Here is an 18,163-nt window from a genome sequence, read left to right on the forward strand (position 1 = left end):
ACAGGTTGCCCAGGGAAGCTGTGGCTGCCCCATCCTGGAGGTGTTCAAGGCCAGGTTGGATGGGCCTTGGGCAGCCTGAGCCAGTGGGAGGTGTCCCTGCCCATGGCAGGGGTGGGGGGAACTGGATGATCTTTAAGGTCCTTTCCAACCCAAACTATTCTATGATTCCAGGACTATTTAGCACCAATTCCCTACTGTCTCGCGTCCCCGTGGAGCAGCAGGTCAGGATGAGGGTGAAGAACTTGCTTGTGCTGCTCTGCTGAAGAAGCAACTGGAGGTGATGCTGCCAGGAAGAGCCTGGCAGTCTCCACCATCTGAAAGAGAAGGTCTTAGGACTGCAGCCTCCTTACAGTTTTGAGAAGGAAGGTCTAGGGGAGTTCAAGATCTCTCTTAAGGAACACTGCATGATGAGCAGCGACCTACAGCTGCTCTGAGAACTGTACAGCGCACACAAGAGGGGCTTTTGTGGGCACCTGCATCCCAGAGCCAGGGGACACAGAGGCAGCTCCAGGCAGCTGGCAAGCAGGGATGGGGCTGCTTTGCTGAAGCCCCTTCCTGCAGTCCCCCTTCTCCTTCTCTACACCGTATTCCTGATCTTCCTGTGCCCTCTAGTGTCCCCACATGGTAAAACCAGCCCTGCCCACAGGAGGGGCTCTGGATCAGGGAGGGCAGGGACAGGATGAGGGGGAATGGTTTTCAGCTGAAAGAGGGGAGATTGAGATGAGATCTTAGGGAGAAATGTTTTGCTGTGAGGATGGGGAGGCCCTGGCCCAGGTTGCCCAGAGCAGTGGTGGCTGCCCCATCCCTGGAGGTGTTCAAGGCCAGGTTGGATGGGGCTTGGAGCCCCGTGATGTAGCAGGAGATGTTCCCCATGACAAGGGGTGGAACTGGATGGACTTTGAGGACCCTTCTAACCCAACCCAAACCATTCCATGATTCTATGATTCACAGCAATGAGAATAAACCAACACGAAGCAAGAAATTCTATAGGAGGTGACAGAGAAGCGCATGGTTTCATCCTCAATTGGATGACGAGCTCAGAAGAAACTTCAGAGGTGCTGAGGACTCCAAGTAAACAGGCAGAAAATGGATTGATGAGAGGGTTCAGAGAAGGGGAAAAAACTACGCAAGACATCAAAAACACAGTCCAGGAGGAAAAATTCAAAGACTTGGGGTTGATTAGTTTGGAATGGAAAGAGCGAAGGTAGGTACAGCACACTTCAATGCATGCAAAGCAAGAGAAAGGGACTAATCTGTTCCCAGCTGATACAAAAGGGAGTGAGGCTTTTAAATAGCAGAGAGAGATAGATGTTAGGGAAAGCTTTGAAAGAAGGATGATGCAGCACTGGAATAGGTCACTGGGCAACCTAAACTCATCAGAGATATTTAGAAACTACATCCGAAGAGCTGATCCTACTGTGTGTCACTAGGCTAGATTCAGTGACCTCCTGAGATAACATTCATCTTGTTTTCTGTGATACTATAACCAAAAGCCACATTGGTTCTCTGCCAGGGAATCATAGAACAGTTTGGGCTGGAAGAGATCTTAAAGATCATCTAGTTCCTCACTCACAGAGTGAAGAAATTCTTCCTTATGTCCAGTCTAAACCTGCCCCTCTCCAGTTTATACCCATTGCCCCTCGTCCTATCACTACTAGCCTTTGTGAACAGCCCCTCTCCAGCTTTCCTGTAGCCCTTTCAGGTACTGGAAGGTCACTATAAGTTCTCCTCAGAGCCTTCTCTTCTCCAGACTGAACAGGAAGCAACAAAAGGACCAACTCCTTTACTTCCTGCAGCTCCTTAGTGAACAACACACCGGGTCTTGGACAGACATCTCTCCATTACCTGTCCTGCCCCAAGGAGTTTCTCTCCTCAAAGACAGGACCTCCACTGGACATGGTAAACACAGATGTGATGAGAAAGGATGAAGCATTGTGATGCAGCACAGTTCTAGGCTCAGTTTGTAGGCAACCAGTTGCAGAAACTCAACTAATCACAGACTCTTGGGACTTGTTCGTGAGAGAAGTGGTGCATTCCCCCTTCTTGTTATTGAGCATCAAGTGCCTGATGAGAGAGGGATTTGGGGACAAGACAATGCAAAGATATCTAGCACAAAATGATTAGCCAGAATGTATCGTTAATAAGCTGCTTATTCATATAATTGGAAATTATTTGCAGCCAGGGTGTCAGCACAATCTTTCTGCACTGCTCTGATGGAGCGAGACAGGTAGGTACCAGCCCAGGGGACACAACGGTGAGCACATCTGCTGGCAGAGGGGAGGCAGAATTTACTGCACTGCACTTCTTTACTGTCACTGCCTTGAAGGGCAGAAAGGGCAGGAAAAGGCACAGGGATAGGAGGGTACAGAGAAAAGACCCCTACTAATCTGCTGATCTGCCTTCAGTGTTGCTCCTTCTCTTGCATGGAGATGAAATTCCTCCTGCTCTTCTGTTTTTTGGGTTAGATAAGGGGTAAGGTGGTACAAGAGCAAAGGGGAGCTTCAGTAAAGTGTTCATCTTCCATTTGTCTAAGACCGTAGAACATACATTGGGAGAGGAACCCTTCTGAAAGTTTTGCCCCCAAAGCAAATTTCTTTTCAGATGGAAAAATTCTCTGCACTGCTACAAAAGGAAATGGGCCAGCTTTGGTTGCTGTTACCTGGAGATTCTGGCTTCTCCAGGACCGTAAGCCAAGTCACTCTGGGCAAACTCGCCTCTTCAAAAACAGGTATAAGTGTCAAGCAGACAACACATCCCATGGCACCACCGAGCCCAGCTCCAGCACTCCCTGAAAGGACCACATTGTCATTCTGGCAGCAATTCCTTATTTGCACGTGCAACATGTTAGAGAAATCACAGCTCCTTAAGGACAGGCTAAATCTGTGTGAATCAAGATAGGAAGGTCTTAAAGCATTTGTTTCCTAGCTGTTAAATGCCTCTTAGGAGTGGATTTTTAGGCTGCAGAATCCCGGGTCCTAAGGCACACCAGATTAAGTGCTCAGAGCACACTAACTTTGCTCTAGCACAAAAAGCAACTCTGAGGGGAACGATCTCTCTCAAATCCTCTGTCAAGGAAAAGGACAGTCTTCGGGAGGCAGCAAGGAAGCAGATATACATAAGAGTTGATAATACTTTTGAACGTGGGAATAACCAGATGACAGCAGTGTGATACTATTTCACAGTCCCCAGGAATGAGTAGCACAAATTGCTATCGTAGAATCATAGAATCACCAGGTTGGAAAGGACCCATGGGATCATCCAGTCCAACCATGACTACCACATATGACTGACAGAGTCTTCTGGTTCCTTACCTAACCCTTTATATACTCAGTCTCTTGAGGCCTCAGCAGAGCCAGCTCGGGCCTATTCCGTAGAGGGACTAGAATTCCATAAATAGTTGTGCTTACTATCTCTAGACACAAAGCTTGAAGAGGTATGAAACAATCTGTCCCCGAGCCCAGTGCTAAGCTGTAAGCAAAGCTGGAGATTCTCCTCGTCTTTTGGTGACCACAGAGCCCAATCCCTCCCTTTCTCTTGGATACACATCCTGAACCCACCAGCCAGCCCTTGTCCCAAAATGCCACAGCTGCACATTTTTTCATCACTTCCAGGGATGGAGACTCCCCCACTGCCCTGGGCAGCCTCTGCCAGGGCTTCACCGCTCTATCAGTAAAGAAATTGTTCCTAATAGCCAATCTAAACCTCCTCTCATGAAACCCAAGGCCACTTGGTTTTGGCCTATCACTTGTTACTTGGGAGAAGAGACCAGCGCTCACCTCACCACAACCTCCTTTCCGGGAGCTGTAGAGAGTGATGAGGTCTCCCCTCAGTCTCTTCTTCTCCAGACTATGCAGCTCAAGGTCTCTCAGCTGCTCCTCATAAAACTTGTGCTCCAGTTCCTTTCCAGCTCTGTTCGCTCCTCTGGACACGCTCCAGCCCCTCAATGCCTTTCCTGTAGTGAGGAGCCCAAAACCGAACCCAGGATTCGAGGCGCGGCCTCAGCAGCACCGAGTCCAGGGTGAACAATCCCTTCCCTTCTCCTGCTGGCCACCCCATGGCTGATCCAAGCCAGGATCAGCAAGGAAGATGCACCATCAATGATGACACGCAGAGGTGAATTCTCAGCATCACCAAGGAAAAGCTCACTGCACAAGTCATTGGGCAGTAATGATGTTCTCTTACAGATGATTCTCAGATCTTCCAAATTAAGGAAATTAAGCCAGCTGGTTTCATAGGCGAGTGTCTCTTTTTTTTTTCTTAAATGTAGAAACTCCATTCTCCTCACATTCCTTGGAGAAGAAGTCACTTTCCAGGATGGTTGCCCACACACTACACCTCTTATCGGCTCTCTGCACTCCACAGTTCATTTTACCCACCGGGCTGCTCCCAACTCCCAGTTGCCTCCCCGCATCATCTTCAGATCACGAATCACACTGAGGAAACAGAAGGACAAGCAAAGCAAGGAAGTTGCATTTAGCTGTCCACTTTCACAATGAGCTGAAAGTCAGCTCTGTCAGGAGAGGCTCTGAATGGATTATTTCAATATTTGCGTTGTTTCCTCTGTGCTTAAAATCACTTTGGTCGTGCCTGTGGAGGCATTACTGAGTAATGTGTGAAATCCATTCTGGTCTGGTTCTGCTCTGGAGGGCAGAGCGTGACACTGGCCAGGCGAGAGCAGCAAAGGGCCTTTGCCATCAGGATGGGGCAAGCTCTGCTCCCAGCCACTTCCCCAAATGCGCTCTGAAATTATCTTAATATCTGTTGCAAAGCACGGTGAAGGATTTCCGTAGAGTGACAAGACCTCAGCACTTCCGCAGGCAGCGCCTGTTGGAGGTGGGAGCGCTCACAAGGCAGACGCCTTTGGCCGGGGCGGGTTGGGCAGCCCCCAGCAATGCCCCTTCCCTCGGCTTGAGGACCAACATGGGGCTGAGAGCCCTCCTGCTGCTGCCGCTCTGCTTCCCAGGTAAGAGAAGGGCTGCGCACCCCTCGGGCTTCCTGCGCCCCCAGGGGCAGGGGGACACCCACCCCACACTGGTAGGACTCCGAACTGGGCAACTCGCGGCACGGATGGGGAGGGAAGGGGCAGTCCTGGTTGCCCACCACCACACATCTGGCTCCTCCAGGCTCCCGGGACACAGCACCCTGGCAGCACAGAGCTGTGGCCTCCAAAGCAGACCCGGGTGGCGACCTTGCAAGGGTTGGTCTCCACTTCTCCTGCAGCAAAGGGCAGGAGCAACGGGGTGAGCTGCTGGGGCAGCTCCAGACACTGCACCACAACCGGCTCCATCCGGGCTTGAAGCGACACCTCCTCTAGCACGTGTGTGTCTGTGGGTTTTTGATCACAGATAGTGGGGAACAAATCACAGCTGTGGTCCCAGATCAAATCTCAACAATGCCCACTGGAAACCAACCTTCCCCTTTCCAAGCAGGTGCTTTGAGCAGGGAAATGAATCTCCGTTTTCAGAGCAGCTCCAGACACAAGTGCCCATGCGCTGGTGGAACCCCACCTGAGGTAGAGTTTGCCTGTGCCCGTTGAGAGCCTCTGGGCAGCCCTGCATCCTCTCCCTCACCACGTCTGTTGTTTACAGCTCTCCAAGCCCGAGCACCTGATGCTGAAGAGACACTGTTGGAAGGAAGCACTTTGCAAATCCAGTGTCCTTACACGGCAGTGGTTGCTGAGAGGAGGAAAGCCTGGTGCCGCGTGTGGGATGATGAATGTAAAGTCTTAGTGGAGACACAACCGCCGTACAGATACCGTGTCACAAAGCGGAAAGTTACCATACAGGACATCCTCTGGAATACAAGCGTGTCCATCACCATGAGCAACCTGCAGGTAGAGGACTCGGGCACATACTCCTGTGCTTACCGTTTCGACTATTCCAGGTACATTCCACTAAAGACGATCTCGCTGCTAGTTTGGAAAGGTGAGGACCTGACTGGCTACACCGTTTTGCTTTGTCTCCTGTCACTGCATGGGTCAGTCCTTTCTCTCAATGTATTTTACTTGCAGGGGGAATACCAAACAGCTTTCCTAGTGCTTCTGCAATGAATCCCTCTGACTCCACCGAAACAACTGTTAATAGTGAGGAAGAAATGAAGGAAAATAGGTGAGTTGTCCCTTGCTGCCAAGTGCAAGTGGCAGCACAGGCTCCTCCGAACACTGGAGGGGACAAAAGGACAGGATCTATCCCTCTTTTCCCAGGAGACAAAAGAACCCCCTTTGTTTATCAGCAAACAGTCAGACGGAATTTGGTAATCTTATTTAACTCACATCCGTGAAAGAACTTGACAAAGTCCTTCAAAAACAGGGACCAAGAAGTTGTGACATCTTGGAGTAAAGAGAAAACGTTTCTCACCTAGAAAGTGGCAAGCAGAAAAGAATAGGGAAAAAAAAAAAGAGTAGGTGACATTGCAATCCACACGGCAAAAGAAACAGCTGCAAAGGTCCCATCCTAGACACATCACCAGAAGGAGCGGTTGGCTGGATTTCTCTGTGCCTCCCCCTCAGATGAAAACAGAGGAGAAACCACAGAAACAAATATCAGAAATGGAATTGACTCAAAATCCAAAAAGTTCTTGATCCTTATGGGGAACCTGGGCCTCTGAAGCAGGAGGATCTGGAGCTCTTTACCTTTACTTATAGCATAGCTATCATCATCTTCCATCCTTCTTGCATCATTGAGTCTTCACACATCTTACATTCCGAGTAAAACAACCCACATGCTTTCCAGTTCTCCGTCTCCGTCACTGACATGAGCTGTTAACGAGCTCCTTACAGCAGTTTGCTGTGTTGGGAAGGTACCTCAACAATGATCAATCTGCCCAATCCCAACTGCCCATGCTCAGGAGGAGAGCTTAGACTTTCATGATGCCAAACAAACACCAGTAGAATGGTGCTTGGAACAGATTTGACTTTCTCTGTAAACTCATTTGAGTTTCACTGAAACATGATCCCTGCTGGATTCCGTCTGGATGAAGAAAGCGCTCCTGTTCTATGAAATCCTTTCCCTTCTTGGGGAACCCCTCCATTTCTCTGAATCAAGTCTACTGCTCTGAGCGGGGGTTAATCTCTATCAGTTTAGAGGTGGTTTTACATAACTTTTGTTTGTTTTTCCTAGGTTGCAGACGTTCGTTTGGCCTTACATTGGTCTCATGAGCAGCAAGATCCTGGCAGCAGTCATCCTAGCGATCCTCACCAGAATGAGGATGAGGAACTCCACACTGGAGGCATCCAGAGGACAGTAAGCAGCAAAATCACAGTGCAAAAGAACAAGTCACCTCCAGGAGGGGAACCACCCTCCTGGTGGGATGCAAGCTGTGTGGGTGCTTAGCCCAAAACAAGGCAAGTCCTTGCTCACCAAAGCATTTCCACGCGGGCAAGCGCACGTCATTGAATCCCGTTCAGAGAAGCAATGAAATTGGGTACGGCAGGAGACAGACACCGACAGACCCACTGAAATGCTGCCCTTGAGCACACCGATAAGAGAAGGAAAAGGAAGAAAGTGGTGAAGAGGCTGGGGAGAAAATACCTTGTGCTGTTCAGGGGGAGGTTTTCCCCTCTTTTTCCCTGATGTCCACTGCGTTCCTCAAACTCCTCCCACTGCACCGCTCTTGGCTGCTAGGGCTGATGCTCCACACCGGTTTAGACCCCAGTGTGGTTTAAATCTCACTGGGTCTGGAAGCAGGCAGGAAATTGTTTCTCCCTCTGCTGCTCAGCACCAAGCACCCTGGTGTCAAACTCTCCCACAGCCTAAATACTTCCAAACACATAAAGCCTCCCTTCCACAAGGCTCAGGGTTGGTCTCTACAGGCAGTCCATGTGTCCCTGGTTCCTGGATGTTCCAATGATTCTGCAAAGCACAGGAATTGTTTTCCCCCACCAAGAAACATCAGCCACCTTCTCCCCTTGTGGGACTGAAGTTTTAGCATTTCCTGGCTAATGGATGTTTCATGAAAGGCTTTTCCCTCTTTCTGTCCAGGGCAGGAGATAACAGGAGAGGAGGCAGTTATGAGAGGAGATGAGGGGACACCGTGTGCCAAAAGCAGCTCTGTGCCCTTTGTCGAAGAAGTCTCTTCCAGCAAGCCAGAGCCCAAGCTATACCCGCTGCCAGCCTGCCAGCCTCTCCTCAGGCCAGGCCTTAAACATCTTCCCACACGGAACACCACAAAGTCAAAAGAGACTTTGAGAGAGGGAAAAAAACAGTTTCCTACTGCCTCAATTAACGCTCCCTTTCCTCCTCCTCTTTCTACCCCTCCATCCCCAGCCCAGCCTGCAGCCTCCCCTCCTCATCTCCTCTTGACCAGCACAGGAGGGATGAGGGCTGCAGGGATGCCGTGGGCAGCATCAGCTGCTGGGAGCTGCCCTGGCAGCCTGCCCGCGCTCACCCACCAGCGCTCCCGTAGCGCCACATCCAGTTTGGACCAGCCTCGCTGGTGCCACAGAGCAAGGTCTCAGCCCGGAGCAACCACACTTCCCACAGAGCTCTAGCAACACTCTCAGCTTCCCCACGACCGCCCGCCAGGGCTCTATGAGCTTGCCCCCACCAAATAAAATGTGCAAAAGCCAAACGGTTCTAGTCTGGTCTCTCCCGCTGGGCGCTCTGGGGGTGGCACCCAAAGGGCTCCGTGCATGGCACAGCCCAGAGCACGAGGGCACTGGCCAGAGTCGGGGAGATGGGGATCCCAAATGGCCTGGACTCCCTGCCACCCTGGCTTTGAGGAGACCTTCGAGCAAGAGCCTGGGCAGAGGCGGCCTTGGGAGCCCAAAGGAAAGGGCCAGGCCAGGGCAAAGGATCTGCCCCATTTTTCATGGCTCAGAACATCCAAGGGAGTGTCACACTGCCACTGGTATGAGGGCAGAGCGTGACACTGGCCAGGCGAGAGCAGCAAAGGGCCTTTGCCATCAGGATGGGGCAAGCTCTGCTCCCAGCCACTTCCCCAAAAGCGCCTTGAAATTATCTTAATATCTGTTGCAAAGCACGGTGGAGGATTTCCGTAGAGTGACAGGACCTCAGCACTTCCGCAGGCAGTGCCTGTTGGAGGTGGGAGCGCTCACAAGGCAGATGCCTTCGGCCGGGGCGGGTTGGGCAGCCCCCAGCAATGCCCCTTCCCTCGGCTTGAGGACCAACATGGGGCTGAGAGCCCTTCTGCTGCTGCCGCTCTGCTTCCCAGGTAAGAGAAGGGCTGCGCACCCCTCGGGCTTTCTGCGCCCCCAGGGGCAGGGGGACACCCACCCCACACTGGTAGGACTCCGAACTGGGCAACTCGCGGCACAGATGGGGAGGGAAGGGGCAGTCCTGGTTGCCCATCACCACCACACATCTGGCTCCTCCAGGCTCCCGGGACACAGCACCCTGGCAGCACGGAGCTGTGGCCTCCAAAGCAGCCCCGGGTGGCGACCTTGCAAGGGTTGGTCTCCACTTCTCCTGCAGCAAAGGGCAGGAGCAACGGGGTGAGCTGCTGGGGCAGCTCCAGACACTGCACCACAACCGGCTCCATCCGGGCTTGAAGCGACACCACCTCTAGCACGTGTGTGTCTGTGGGGTTTTGATCACAGATAGTGGGGATCAAATCACAGCTGTGGTCCCAGATCAAATCTCAACAATGCCAATGGGAAACCAACCTTCCCCTTTCCAAGCAGGTGCTTTGAGCAGCAGGAATAGATCTCTAGTTTTCAGAGCACCTCCAGACACAAGTGCCTGTGGAGGAAGGTTGAAGGCAGAGCTGCCCATGTCATTCAGGAGCCTACGGGCAGCCCTGCACCCGCTCCCCTCTCCCTCACCACATCTATTATTTATAGCTCTCCAAGCCCAAGCTCCTGATGTTGAAGAGAGACGGCCAGAAGGAAGCACTCTGTATATCCAGTGTCCTTACACAGAACAGGTTGACCAGTGGAGAAAAGCCTGGTGCCGCATGACAAAAGGACAATGTGAGATCTTAGTGCAGCTGAAGATCCCAAATTATTACCCATACGTAACAGAGGACACAAAGGGGAAAGTAACCGTAAAGGACAGCAGGACATATAGGACACTGTATGTCACCTTGACCAACCTGCAGGCAGAGGACTCGGGCACATATGCCTGTGTTCACCTCATTAACAGCTCCACTTACACTCCACTAAAGACGATCTCACTGAAGGTTTTCAGGGGTGAGTACCTATTGCCCTACACAAACTCAAGTCTTGTCAGAAAGCAACATCATCCCTTCCCTGCTCTGTCCCTCCTCTCCCACACAGCTGAGAGCTTTCGTGACCCCCATAGCTGCCAGAAGAAGAGAAGCTCAGCTCCAGACACTATGCCATGCATGGCTCCTCGTAGGTTTGAAGCTCCAACACCTCTAGCACACGTGTCTGTTGGTTTTCAATCAAAGTTAGTGGGGATTAAACCATAATTGTGGTCCCAGCTCAAAACTCAACAATGCCCACCAGAAACCAACCTTCCCCTTTCCAAGCAGGTGTGTTGAGCAGGGAAACGCATCTCCGTTTTCAGAGTAACTCCAGACACAAGCGCCCATGCGCTGGTGGAACCCCACCTGAGGTAGAGTTTGCCTGTGCCCGTTGAGAGCCTCTGGGCAGCCCTGCATCCTCTCCCTCATCACGTCTGTTATTTACAGCTCTCCAAGCCCGAGCACCTGATGCTGAAGAGACACTGTTGGAAGGAAGCACTTTGCAAATCCAGTGTCCTTACACGGCAGTGGCTGCCGAGAAGAAGAAAGCCTGGTGCCGCGTGAGGAATGATGAATGTGAGCTCTTAAGAGAGACGCAAACTCTGTACAGAAACCGTTCCACAAAGCAGAAAGTTACCATACAGGACTTCCGCCGGAATACAAGCGTGTCCATCACCATGAGCAACCTGCAGGTAGAGGACTCGGGCACATACTCCTGTGCTTACCGTTCCGACTATTCCAGGTACATTCCACTAAAGACGATCACACTGAGAGTTTTCAAAGGTGAGTACCTTTTCCCCCTTACAAACTCAAGTCTTGTCAGAAAGCAATGTCATTCCTTTCCTGCTCCAACCCCCTCTCCCACACAGCTGAGCAGCTTCCCCGATCCTCACAGCCTCTACTCTCCCCAGCCTTGCTCATGCAGGTGTGGTGGGAAGGAGCCCCACTAATACATCTGTCCCTGTGGTGTCTCAGCTCCCTCTTCTCCTGCCTTGCCTCAGCCCTGCCCTGGCTGACCACCAGCCCCGACGCAGCTGCCCAGGGCACAGTTTGGCCCAGGTGCCCAGCTCAGGGCAGGGGTTGTTGCCCGTGTGCCCACCGCTCGCGAGGCAGAGACCACACATACTACTTTACAGAGCTGAACAAGTCAGAGCTGGACAGGCTCTCGGTGCAGTGCCCGTACAGCGAGATGGAGCGTGGCCGGGTGGTAAAAGCATGGTGCCGGAGAGAAGATCGGAATGAGTGTAAACCCGTGGTGAGGACAGATTTCCTTTCATCATGGCGCAACATCAAAGATCTGGAAGCTAGATCGACAATCCAGGATGATACCCAGAACAAGACCATCATCATCACCGTGGAGAAGCTGCAGGCCCAGGATACCGGCATGTACTGGTGTGCAATCTACAGATACCCTGCTCCCACCTGGATAATGGAGATCAGCCTCTCTGTGTCCAAGAGTGAGTACCGACTGGCACCAACTGTGGGTGATGTCACACGTGAGCCTGTGGTCCTGTGGGAACCAGAGCAAGAGGACAGGAGCCCACCCAGTCTAGGACTCACCCCCGCAGGAGTTTCCTGGGTCCAGTCCCCTTGTGTTCCTCATGTCTGGAGGGAGAAAGAGATCCTGGGAGCATTCAGCCCACAGCCCGTATTCCAGTGATGGGGAAGGGGTGCCAATGTGCCTGCTTTGGGATCTCCCCAAGCATGCCTGGTCTTTTCCAGGGACCCAGCAACACACAGCCAAGGAGATGGACGATGTCTCTGTCCAGTGTCGGTACAGCACCACAGACTATGGGGCTGTCAGTAAAGCCTGGTGCAAAGAGGGAGAGAGGGAAGCATGCACCTTACTGGTTACCACGAATCTGGAGCGCTCTGGGAACCCTCAGGCACTTCAGCAAGACAGAGTCAGGATCCAGGATGATACCCAGCAGGGGATTGTCACCATCACCATGGAGAAGCTGAAGGCACAGGACTCTGGCATCTACTGGTGCGCGCTTGATGAAAAGGGTCAGCTTTTCCGGATGGAGGAGGTTTCACTCAATATTTCTGAGGGTGAGCACTGACTTGTAGGGAAATGGGGTTGGTTGTGGGCTTTAGACTCACTTTCCTGCTCTCCCCTGCTAGTCTGTGCACTGCTCAGCTGACACCACCTCGCACCTTCCATCTGGATGCACCTCCCTGCCCAAAACCACCTCCTTGTACCTTCTCACACCGCCCATACTATGGATTTGCAGCAGGGTCCAGGGCTGAACCACAGGCGTGGGCTTTGCTGCATCTTTTATCTGTGAGCAGCTTCATAGAATCATTGAAGGTCCTGATTTGGAAGGGACCCACAAGCATCATCGAGTCCTACTCCTGCCCTTGCAACATCTTGTATTGTTTCATCAGTGGTAGCAATGGTAGCGGAGTTTACCGGTAAATGCAAAGCAGCCCAGTAGTGATTGTTCTCCTCTTCATGTTTGTGATTGCAGCATTGCCTGAAACCACTCTGTCGAACAGCAGTCAATCAGTGCCTCCTGGCAGCACCCCAGCACCAAGGTAAGGCCTAGAGAAAGGCTCTGAGCTTGATCACAGACAAGAGTTATTAATGCCCTGCCCACAGCATGCCTGTCTCCCCGGGATAGGCAGGCTCTGGCCATCCTGAAGGCTCCTGCTTACAGGGGAATTAGCTATGATAGGCAACCTTTCCAACGATAGCCTCTCCTCTTCCAGCTTCTGCCCAGAGTGCGGTGACAAAGGGAGAAGCAGACTGATGAAATCCAGTCACAGGATGTAGATGCCTACCCACTTTTTCTTTTTTATCTCTTTGCAGCAAGAAAAAACCCGTATTCTGCCCCTCTGTGTTTCTGTCTCAACTTTGCTCCCTCCTGGCCAGGAATAGTTAAGAGTGAGATAGTCCTCAGCTGCTATTTTATCCTTCTATTTATTAGGCTGTTAAATGTAAAGGATTTCCTTCCCCTTTGGACATTTGCTGTCACGAGCACCACAGCAGCTCCCCGTGCACCAGGTGAACAAAAACACAGGAGGAAAAAGCAGCACGTTCTCCAGAGAGCCCGGAATCGTGCTCTGAACTTTGAACGGTGCCTTGTTTTTAAAGCCTGGAAAGTAGAACCATAGAATCACAGTAGTTTACGAATAGCTCAAAAGGCACATACAGGTAGAAAAAGCAAGATAGCATTGCTGCAGGAGAACCAGACCATCCTTTCCATGTGCATAAAAGCTACTCCTGTCCCTTTTATTCGTTGCTGTTTGGTAATGAGCTGTGCCAGCGCTATGCTGTGCTACCATTTAACACCAGTATCTCCTTTGCTCTCTTGGTTTCAGCTCAAACGTAAACACCTTCATCCTGCTCTCTGTGGTCCTGAGCATCCTGTTCATCCTGGCACTCATCAGCTTGATCACACTGTGCATCAGGTGGCGCAAGCAGCTGAAGAGAAGAGGTACGTGGAGAATGGTGATGCCTTGTGTTCTAGTCCGTACTAAACAGGGTCTTCTCTGGCCACCACTTTCCCACTCCAGGTCTTACAGTGCCCTGGAGAACATAAGGTAGGGTGCAGCCTCGGAAGCCTCAAGGTGGGCTCTTTGCTGTGTTCTCCTCTCACAATAAGTCAATCCCATCTTCCTTCAGCGTCTGCCCAGAACATCTCCTAACACGTTAGAGAAGTAAAGTGAGAGCAACATGTTCACCAGCCTCAGGGTGGATGGGTCCCACTGGCACACCCATCGCCTCCCACAGCCTTCTGCACAACTCCTGAAGCACAGGCAGTGCTCAGGCATTTAATGGACTTCCCTACTTCTAAAACCTTTGATTTTGGCTCATTCCAAAGGTAACAGACAAGAAGAGGACACCTATTGCAAGCCACAGGACACAACACAGGTAAGAAAAACGATAGATTTCCTATGTGGTACCCGAATCCCTTACAAAAGTCTGCGAGGAGGTGGCTGACCCACCTGATGAGGACCTTGGTGCTCTTTTTTGCTTGTGAGCAGGAGGGGAGATGGTATTTAATGTCACCAGAGACAAGAAGGTTAATAGCTGGAGGGGGGCGGGTGTTAATTAATGTAAGGAAACTCCAGTACAAAAAAACCACAGTGGGCCAAATTCTAGAAATCCCTGAGAAATTACTCATAAACTAGAATCCCAGGTTACTGAGGTTGTAACCTGTATGAAGGAGAGGTGATGAAGGAAAGAGTTTTCTGTTCTTACCCCTCTGTCATGATCTTATATATTGCTTCTCCTTTTCTATTGCGGAAATCTTGTTCTTTGGATCAAACCTGTGGCCTGGCACTGCATCATACTGACAAGTGTTTTCCTTTTCACAGCTTAATGGCAGCGAAAGAAGGGAAAGTCTTAAGGATGACAGCAAAGACCTAAAATACGCTACCCTGGTCTTTAAACCCCAACCCAGCCCTGAGAATTCTCTCTACTGTAACGTTGAACCCAGTCAGGCTCACAGAAAATCCAGTGATGAATATGTGGAATACGCTGCCATTGCACTCAAGCAGTTACCAACAAATGACAAAGGATGAAGCAAGGAATACTAAACCAGTACAGAAATGGGAAAAAGGAACTGGAATACAAAGTGGGAATGGGGACTAGAAGGTTTGTGGATGGACACTGAGGAAAGACTTCAGTTTTTGCTGCCATGTGAATGTTGCCTATGCATCTTAAGACCTCCCTCCTTTTAGAGGTCAGTAGAGAGTTTTGCTGCAAGTGTGCAGATTCTTTCAGGTCAGACAAAGGTTATTCTCCAGATCTTTTGCATATCTGCTTTCTTCAATCCCATTAAAATACAGACTCTTTTGAAGAGGCAGGTGTGGAGGACTGACCTTAAGAAAAAGAGCAATATGTGTCTGGACGGGTTTGGTATCTCAACTATGTTCATTGGTAGAAACTATCCCACTCCTAAGAGTTCAACTGCTACGGCCAAACAAACTCATTCCAGTGCTGTAGGGATAAAACTCTAACCTTGCTGTGACCGGGTTCATTTGCCATGCAGTGAGTGATATGAGTGCTGGACTAGAGGAATAAGCAGAACCAGCAGCTATCGGCAGGCAAATAGCTTGAGAGCGTGTTGCAACACAATGATTTGAGGTAGGAGGGAACGAAAGTGCTGTCATTTCTGAGTAGATGCACAAAAGTTCCTTTACAGAGTGCAGCTGGTTGTGGGATGGATTCATTGCAGCTATGGGGCTTATCCCAGCAAGAGCCTCCAACACTGCACTCTCCAAACAACTCAATTCCAAGCTGGAGAGCTGAAATTGCTCTCAGGTTCATCTACAGCCACAGGATCCTTATGTAGTCTTTGAGGTCTGTATATTCATATGAGGACAGGCTGAAAGAGTTGGGGTTGTTCAGTCTGGAGAAGAGAAGGCTCCGAGGAGACCTTATAGTGACCTTTTAGTATCTAAAGGTGAGACAAGAAAGCTGGAGGGGGGCTGTTCATAAAGGCTTGTGGGGATAGGACGAGGGGCAAAGGGTATAAACTGGAGAGGGGCAGATTTAGATTGGACATTAGGAAGAATTTCTTCACTCTGAGTTGTGAAACACTGGAACAGGCGGTCCAGAGCAGTGGTGGCTGCCCCATCCCTGGAGGTGTTCAAGGGCAGGTTGGATGGGCTTTGGGCAGCCTGAGCCAGTGGGAGGTGTCCCTGCCCAAGGCAGGGGGGTTGGAACTGGATGATCTTTAAGGTCCCTTCCAACCCAAACTATTCTATGACAGAAAACAGAAGGAAGGAGCTGAAATCCAAAATCACAGGTGTGGCTTCCCCTCGATAGCATGTGCAGACTGATCTTTTCACCACCTGCTAATCAAAGACCCTTAACTTTGTTCCACAACTGCCTGGCCTCTGCCCTCTGCTCCCCACCAACACACAAACTGGCTGTTTAAACTGAGGCAGTGTAGAACCAACATAAGGAGGAGCAACCAAACATGAGTGTTTCTAAAGAAAGGGGAAAAGGGAACACCCTGTGGTATTGCACTAAAGGAGTAGATGGGGTGCTGGGACGTTTTGGGACAGAGTTTGCCTTGCTGTGCTAACTGCGAGGACGAGCCCTGAGACAGCCATGAGGAAGGTCTGTGCGGACAGTGGCACAGAGCAAGAAATGGGAGGCTGTGCAGAGGAGCTGCAGGAAGTATGACACAGAGAGCAGAGGAAGAAGAATGAGACTAAGAGAGCTGGTGTCAACATAAGCTGACAGAACAGAAGGGATATGATAGTAATTAAGAGTGGATTATTTACAGATGCAAATGTCCAACGAAGTCAGGGGTACAATATCTTCACAGTTTTACTTACACCTTAGATCTTAGGAAGAAAAGTATTCCTGTGAGGGTGCGGAGGCCCTGGCCCAGGTTGCCCAGAGCAGTGGTGGCTGCCCCATGCCTGGAGGGGTTCCAGGCCAGGTTGGATGGGGCTTGGAGCCCTTGATCCAGTGGGAGGTGTCCCTGCCCATGGATGGGGTGGGACTGGATGGGCTTTGAGGTCCCCTCCATGATTCCTCCAACCCAACCCATTCCATGATTCTGTGATCTACAGTGCAGCTACGATGCAGGCTGGCAATTTCCAAGAGCTGCCACAGCAACACTAGACTTGCTGGGACCTCATCAGACCCTGCTGTCCTGAATAATTACACCATAAACTATCAATCATCTTTATGCAGTGCCCTTGGTCTCTTGCCTTCATTATTATGAGGCACCTGTGCATCTCTTCAGCAATTACTATCCAGCCAGTCTCAGGTATAGCTCTGTTCTTTTGCAGCATTGTGCTGTATTTAAACAGCCCTTCCCAGGCTGTTCACCAGTGAAGCTTGTTCTTCATAAGTTCTTTGGAAGACACTAAGAACCAGCGTGCCTCTTTACAGAATCACAGAATCATTGAGGTTGGACAAAAACTCGGAGATCATCAAGTCCAACCACCACCTCAACCTCACCGTGCCTGCTAAATCATGCCCTGAAGTGCCACGACCGCACACTCTGTGAACCTCTCCAGCAACAGGGACTCCACCATTGCCCTGGGCAGCCTTTGACAGTGCTTCGTCACTCTTTCAGTAAAGAAATTGTTCCTCTTATCTAACCTAAACCTCTTCTGGTGCAACTTAAGGCCATTTCCTCTCCTCCTATCGCTTGTTACTTGGGAGAGGAGACCAGCACCCACCTCACTATAACCTCTTTCCAGCACTTTTTTTCTCTTTTTGGTTACACCATTAAAAGCAAGCTTCTGTGGCTTCTTCTAAAGTCACAGGAAAACAGAAATTCACATGCCAGGGCCTTCCAAAGAGATACCGCTACTTCCCTCTCTCTGCTGGAAATTCTCCAAATCACACATTTGCGGCCTTTCTTTAGCAGTCATGTGGGGAGAGATAAAAAAGAGTTTACTGGGGCTCAGCTCAATGTCTCCAAAAAACCACAAACCCTGATGCTTTATTGGGCTGCACCAAGCTCTGCAAAGAGGTGGCAAATCAAAGGGGCCTGGAGCACTCCCTGTTCACAAGCCAGTCACACCCCATGGGCTTAATCTGCGGCAGGAAAGCTGCTCAGGTTTCAGAGCTGATGTATTTAACTTGAAAGGAAAGAAAGAAAAAGAAAATGGTTCTGGAAATGGTTCATTCAGCCCAAGATTCCCTGAACTGTTTGCTACTCATGCAGTCACTTACAGAAGGTCAAAGAGTGGAAGAGTAATAGGAAATAACTGAGTTGAAGGGAGAAACTTTGAGGAGGACAGTTACTCTGATCAAAGAGAATGGAGATTTGTGGTTACTGGAGCCAGAGTGACCAAAACCTGGGGTCTGTAAAGCCTCACAGAATATTTTTGGACACTGCAAGGCAGCATTTTTGTTAAACCGTTGTTAGAGGAAAAGGCACATTTATGAATGGAGAGACCTGCAGGTTTGTCTCCCTGGTAAGAAGCAGATAAACACACAAGTTAGGAAGGTAGGGTCTACTGGTAATTGCATGGATGATTCCCACATAAATAAATTTTCAAAAGAAAAAGTTCTAGC

At 50.5% G+C, this 18,163-nt stretch overlaps 1 protein-coding gene across 4 annotated transcripts; it reads left to right on the forward strand.

Annotated features, from left to right (window-relative positions):
• The first annotated feature begins 4,786 nt into the window (after positions 1-4,786).
• On the forward strand, positions 4,787-14,972 carry LOC104067111 (polymeric immunoglobulin receptor). Of its 4 annotated transcripts, none has more exons than XM_054087889.1 (9): positions 4,787-4,963; positions 9,800-10,147; positions 10,612-10,947; positions 11,301-11,621; positions 11,887-12,216; positions 12,636-12,702; positions 13,489-13,604; positions 13,992-14,041; positions 14,488-14,972. In XM_054087889.1, exons 1-9 carry the CDS (start codon positions 4,921-4,923, stop codon positions 14,692-14,694), a joined length of 1,818 nt encoding a protein of 605 aa, XP_053943864.1. In that variant the 5' UTR covers positions 4,787-4,920; the 3' UTR covers positions 14,695-14,972. The 4 variants fall into 4 exon arrangements, with proteins under 4 accessions (XP_053943864.1, XP_053943863.1, XP_053943866.1 ...); XM_054087888.1 differs by lacking the exon at positions 4,787-4,963 and adding an exon at positions 8,986-9,171; XM_054087891.1 differs by lacking the exons at positions 4,787-4,963; positions 9,800-10,147 and adding an exon at positions 8,986-9,171.
• The last annotated feature ends 3,191 nt before the right edge of the window (positions 14,973-18,163 follow it).

Source organism: Cuculus canorus, chromosome 24 (assembly GCF_017976375.1).
Source record: "Cuculus canorus isolate bCucCan1 chromosome 24, bCucCan1.pri, whole genome shotgun sequence".
In the NCBI taxonomy this organism is placed as follows: domain Eukaryota; kingdom Metazoa; phylum Chordata; class Aves; order Cuculiformes; family Cuculidae; genus Cuculus; species Cuculus canorus.

What these genes read in the sequence shown, in the direction of transcription:
- LOC104067111 (XM_054087888.1), top strand. Translation starts at nt 9,063, where the DNA reads ATGCCTTCGGCCGGGGCGGGTTGGGCAGCCCCCAGCAATGCCCCTTCC. An exon ending in TTCACTCAATATTTCTGAGG is followed by an intron (nt 12,217 to 12,635) that starts GTGAGCACTGAC and finishes TTGTGATTGCAG; the next exon opens with CATTGCCTGAAACCACTCTG. An exon ending in GGCAGCACCCCAGCACCAAG is followed by an intron (nt 12,703 to 13,488) that starts GTAAGGCCTAGA and finishes TCTTGGTTTCAG; the next exon opens with CTCAAACGTAAACACCTTCA.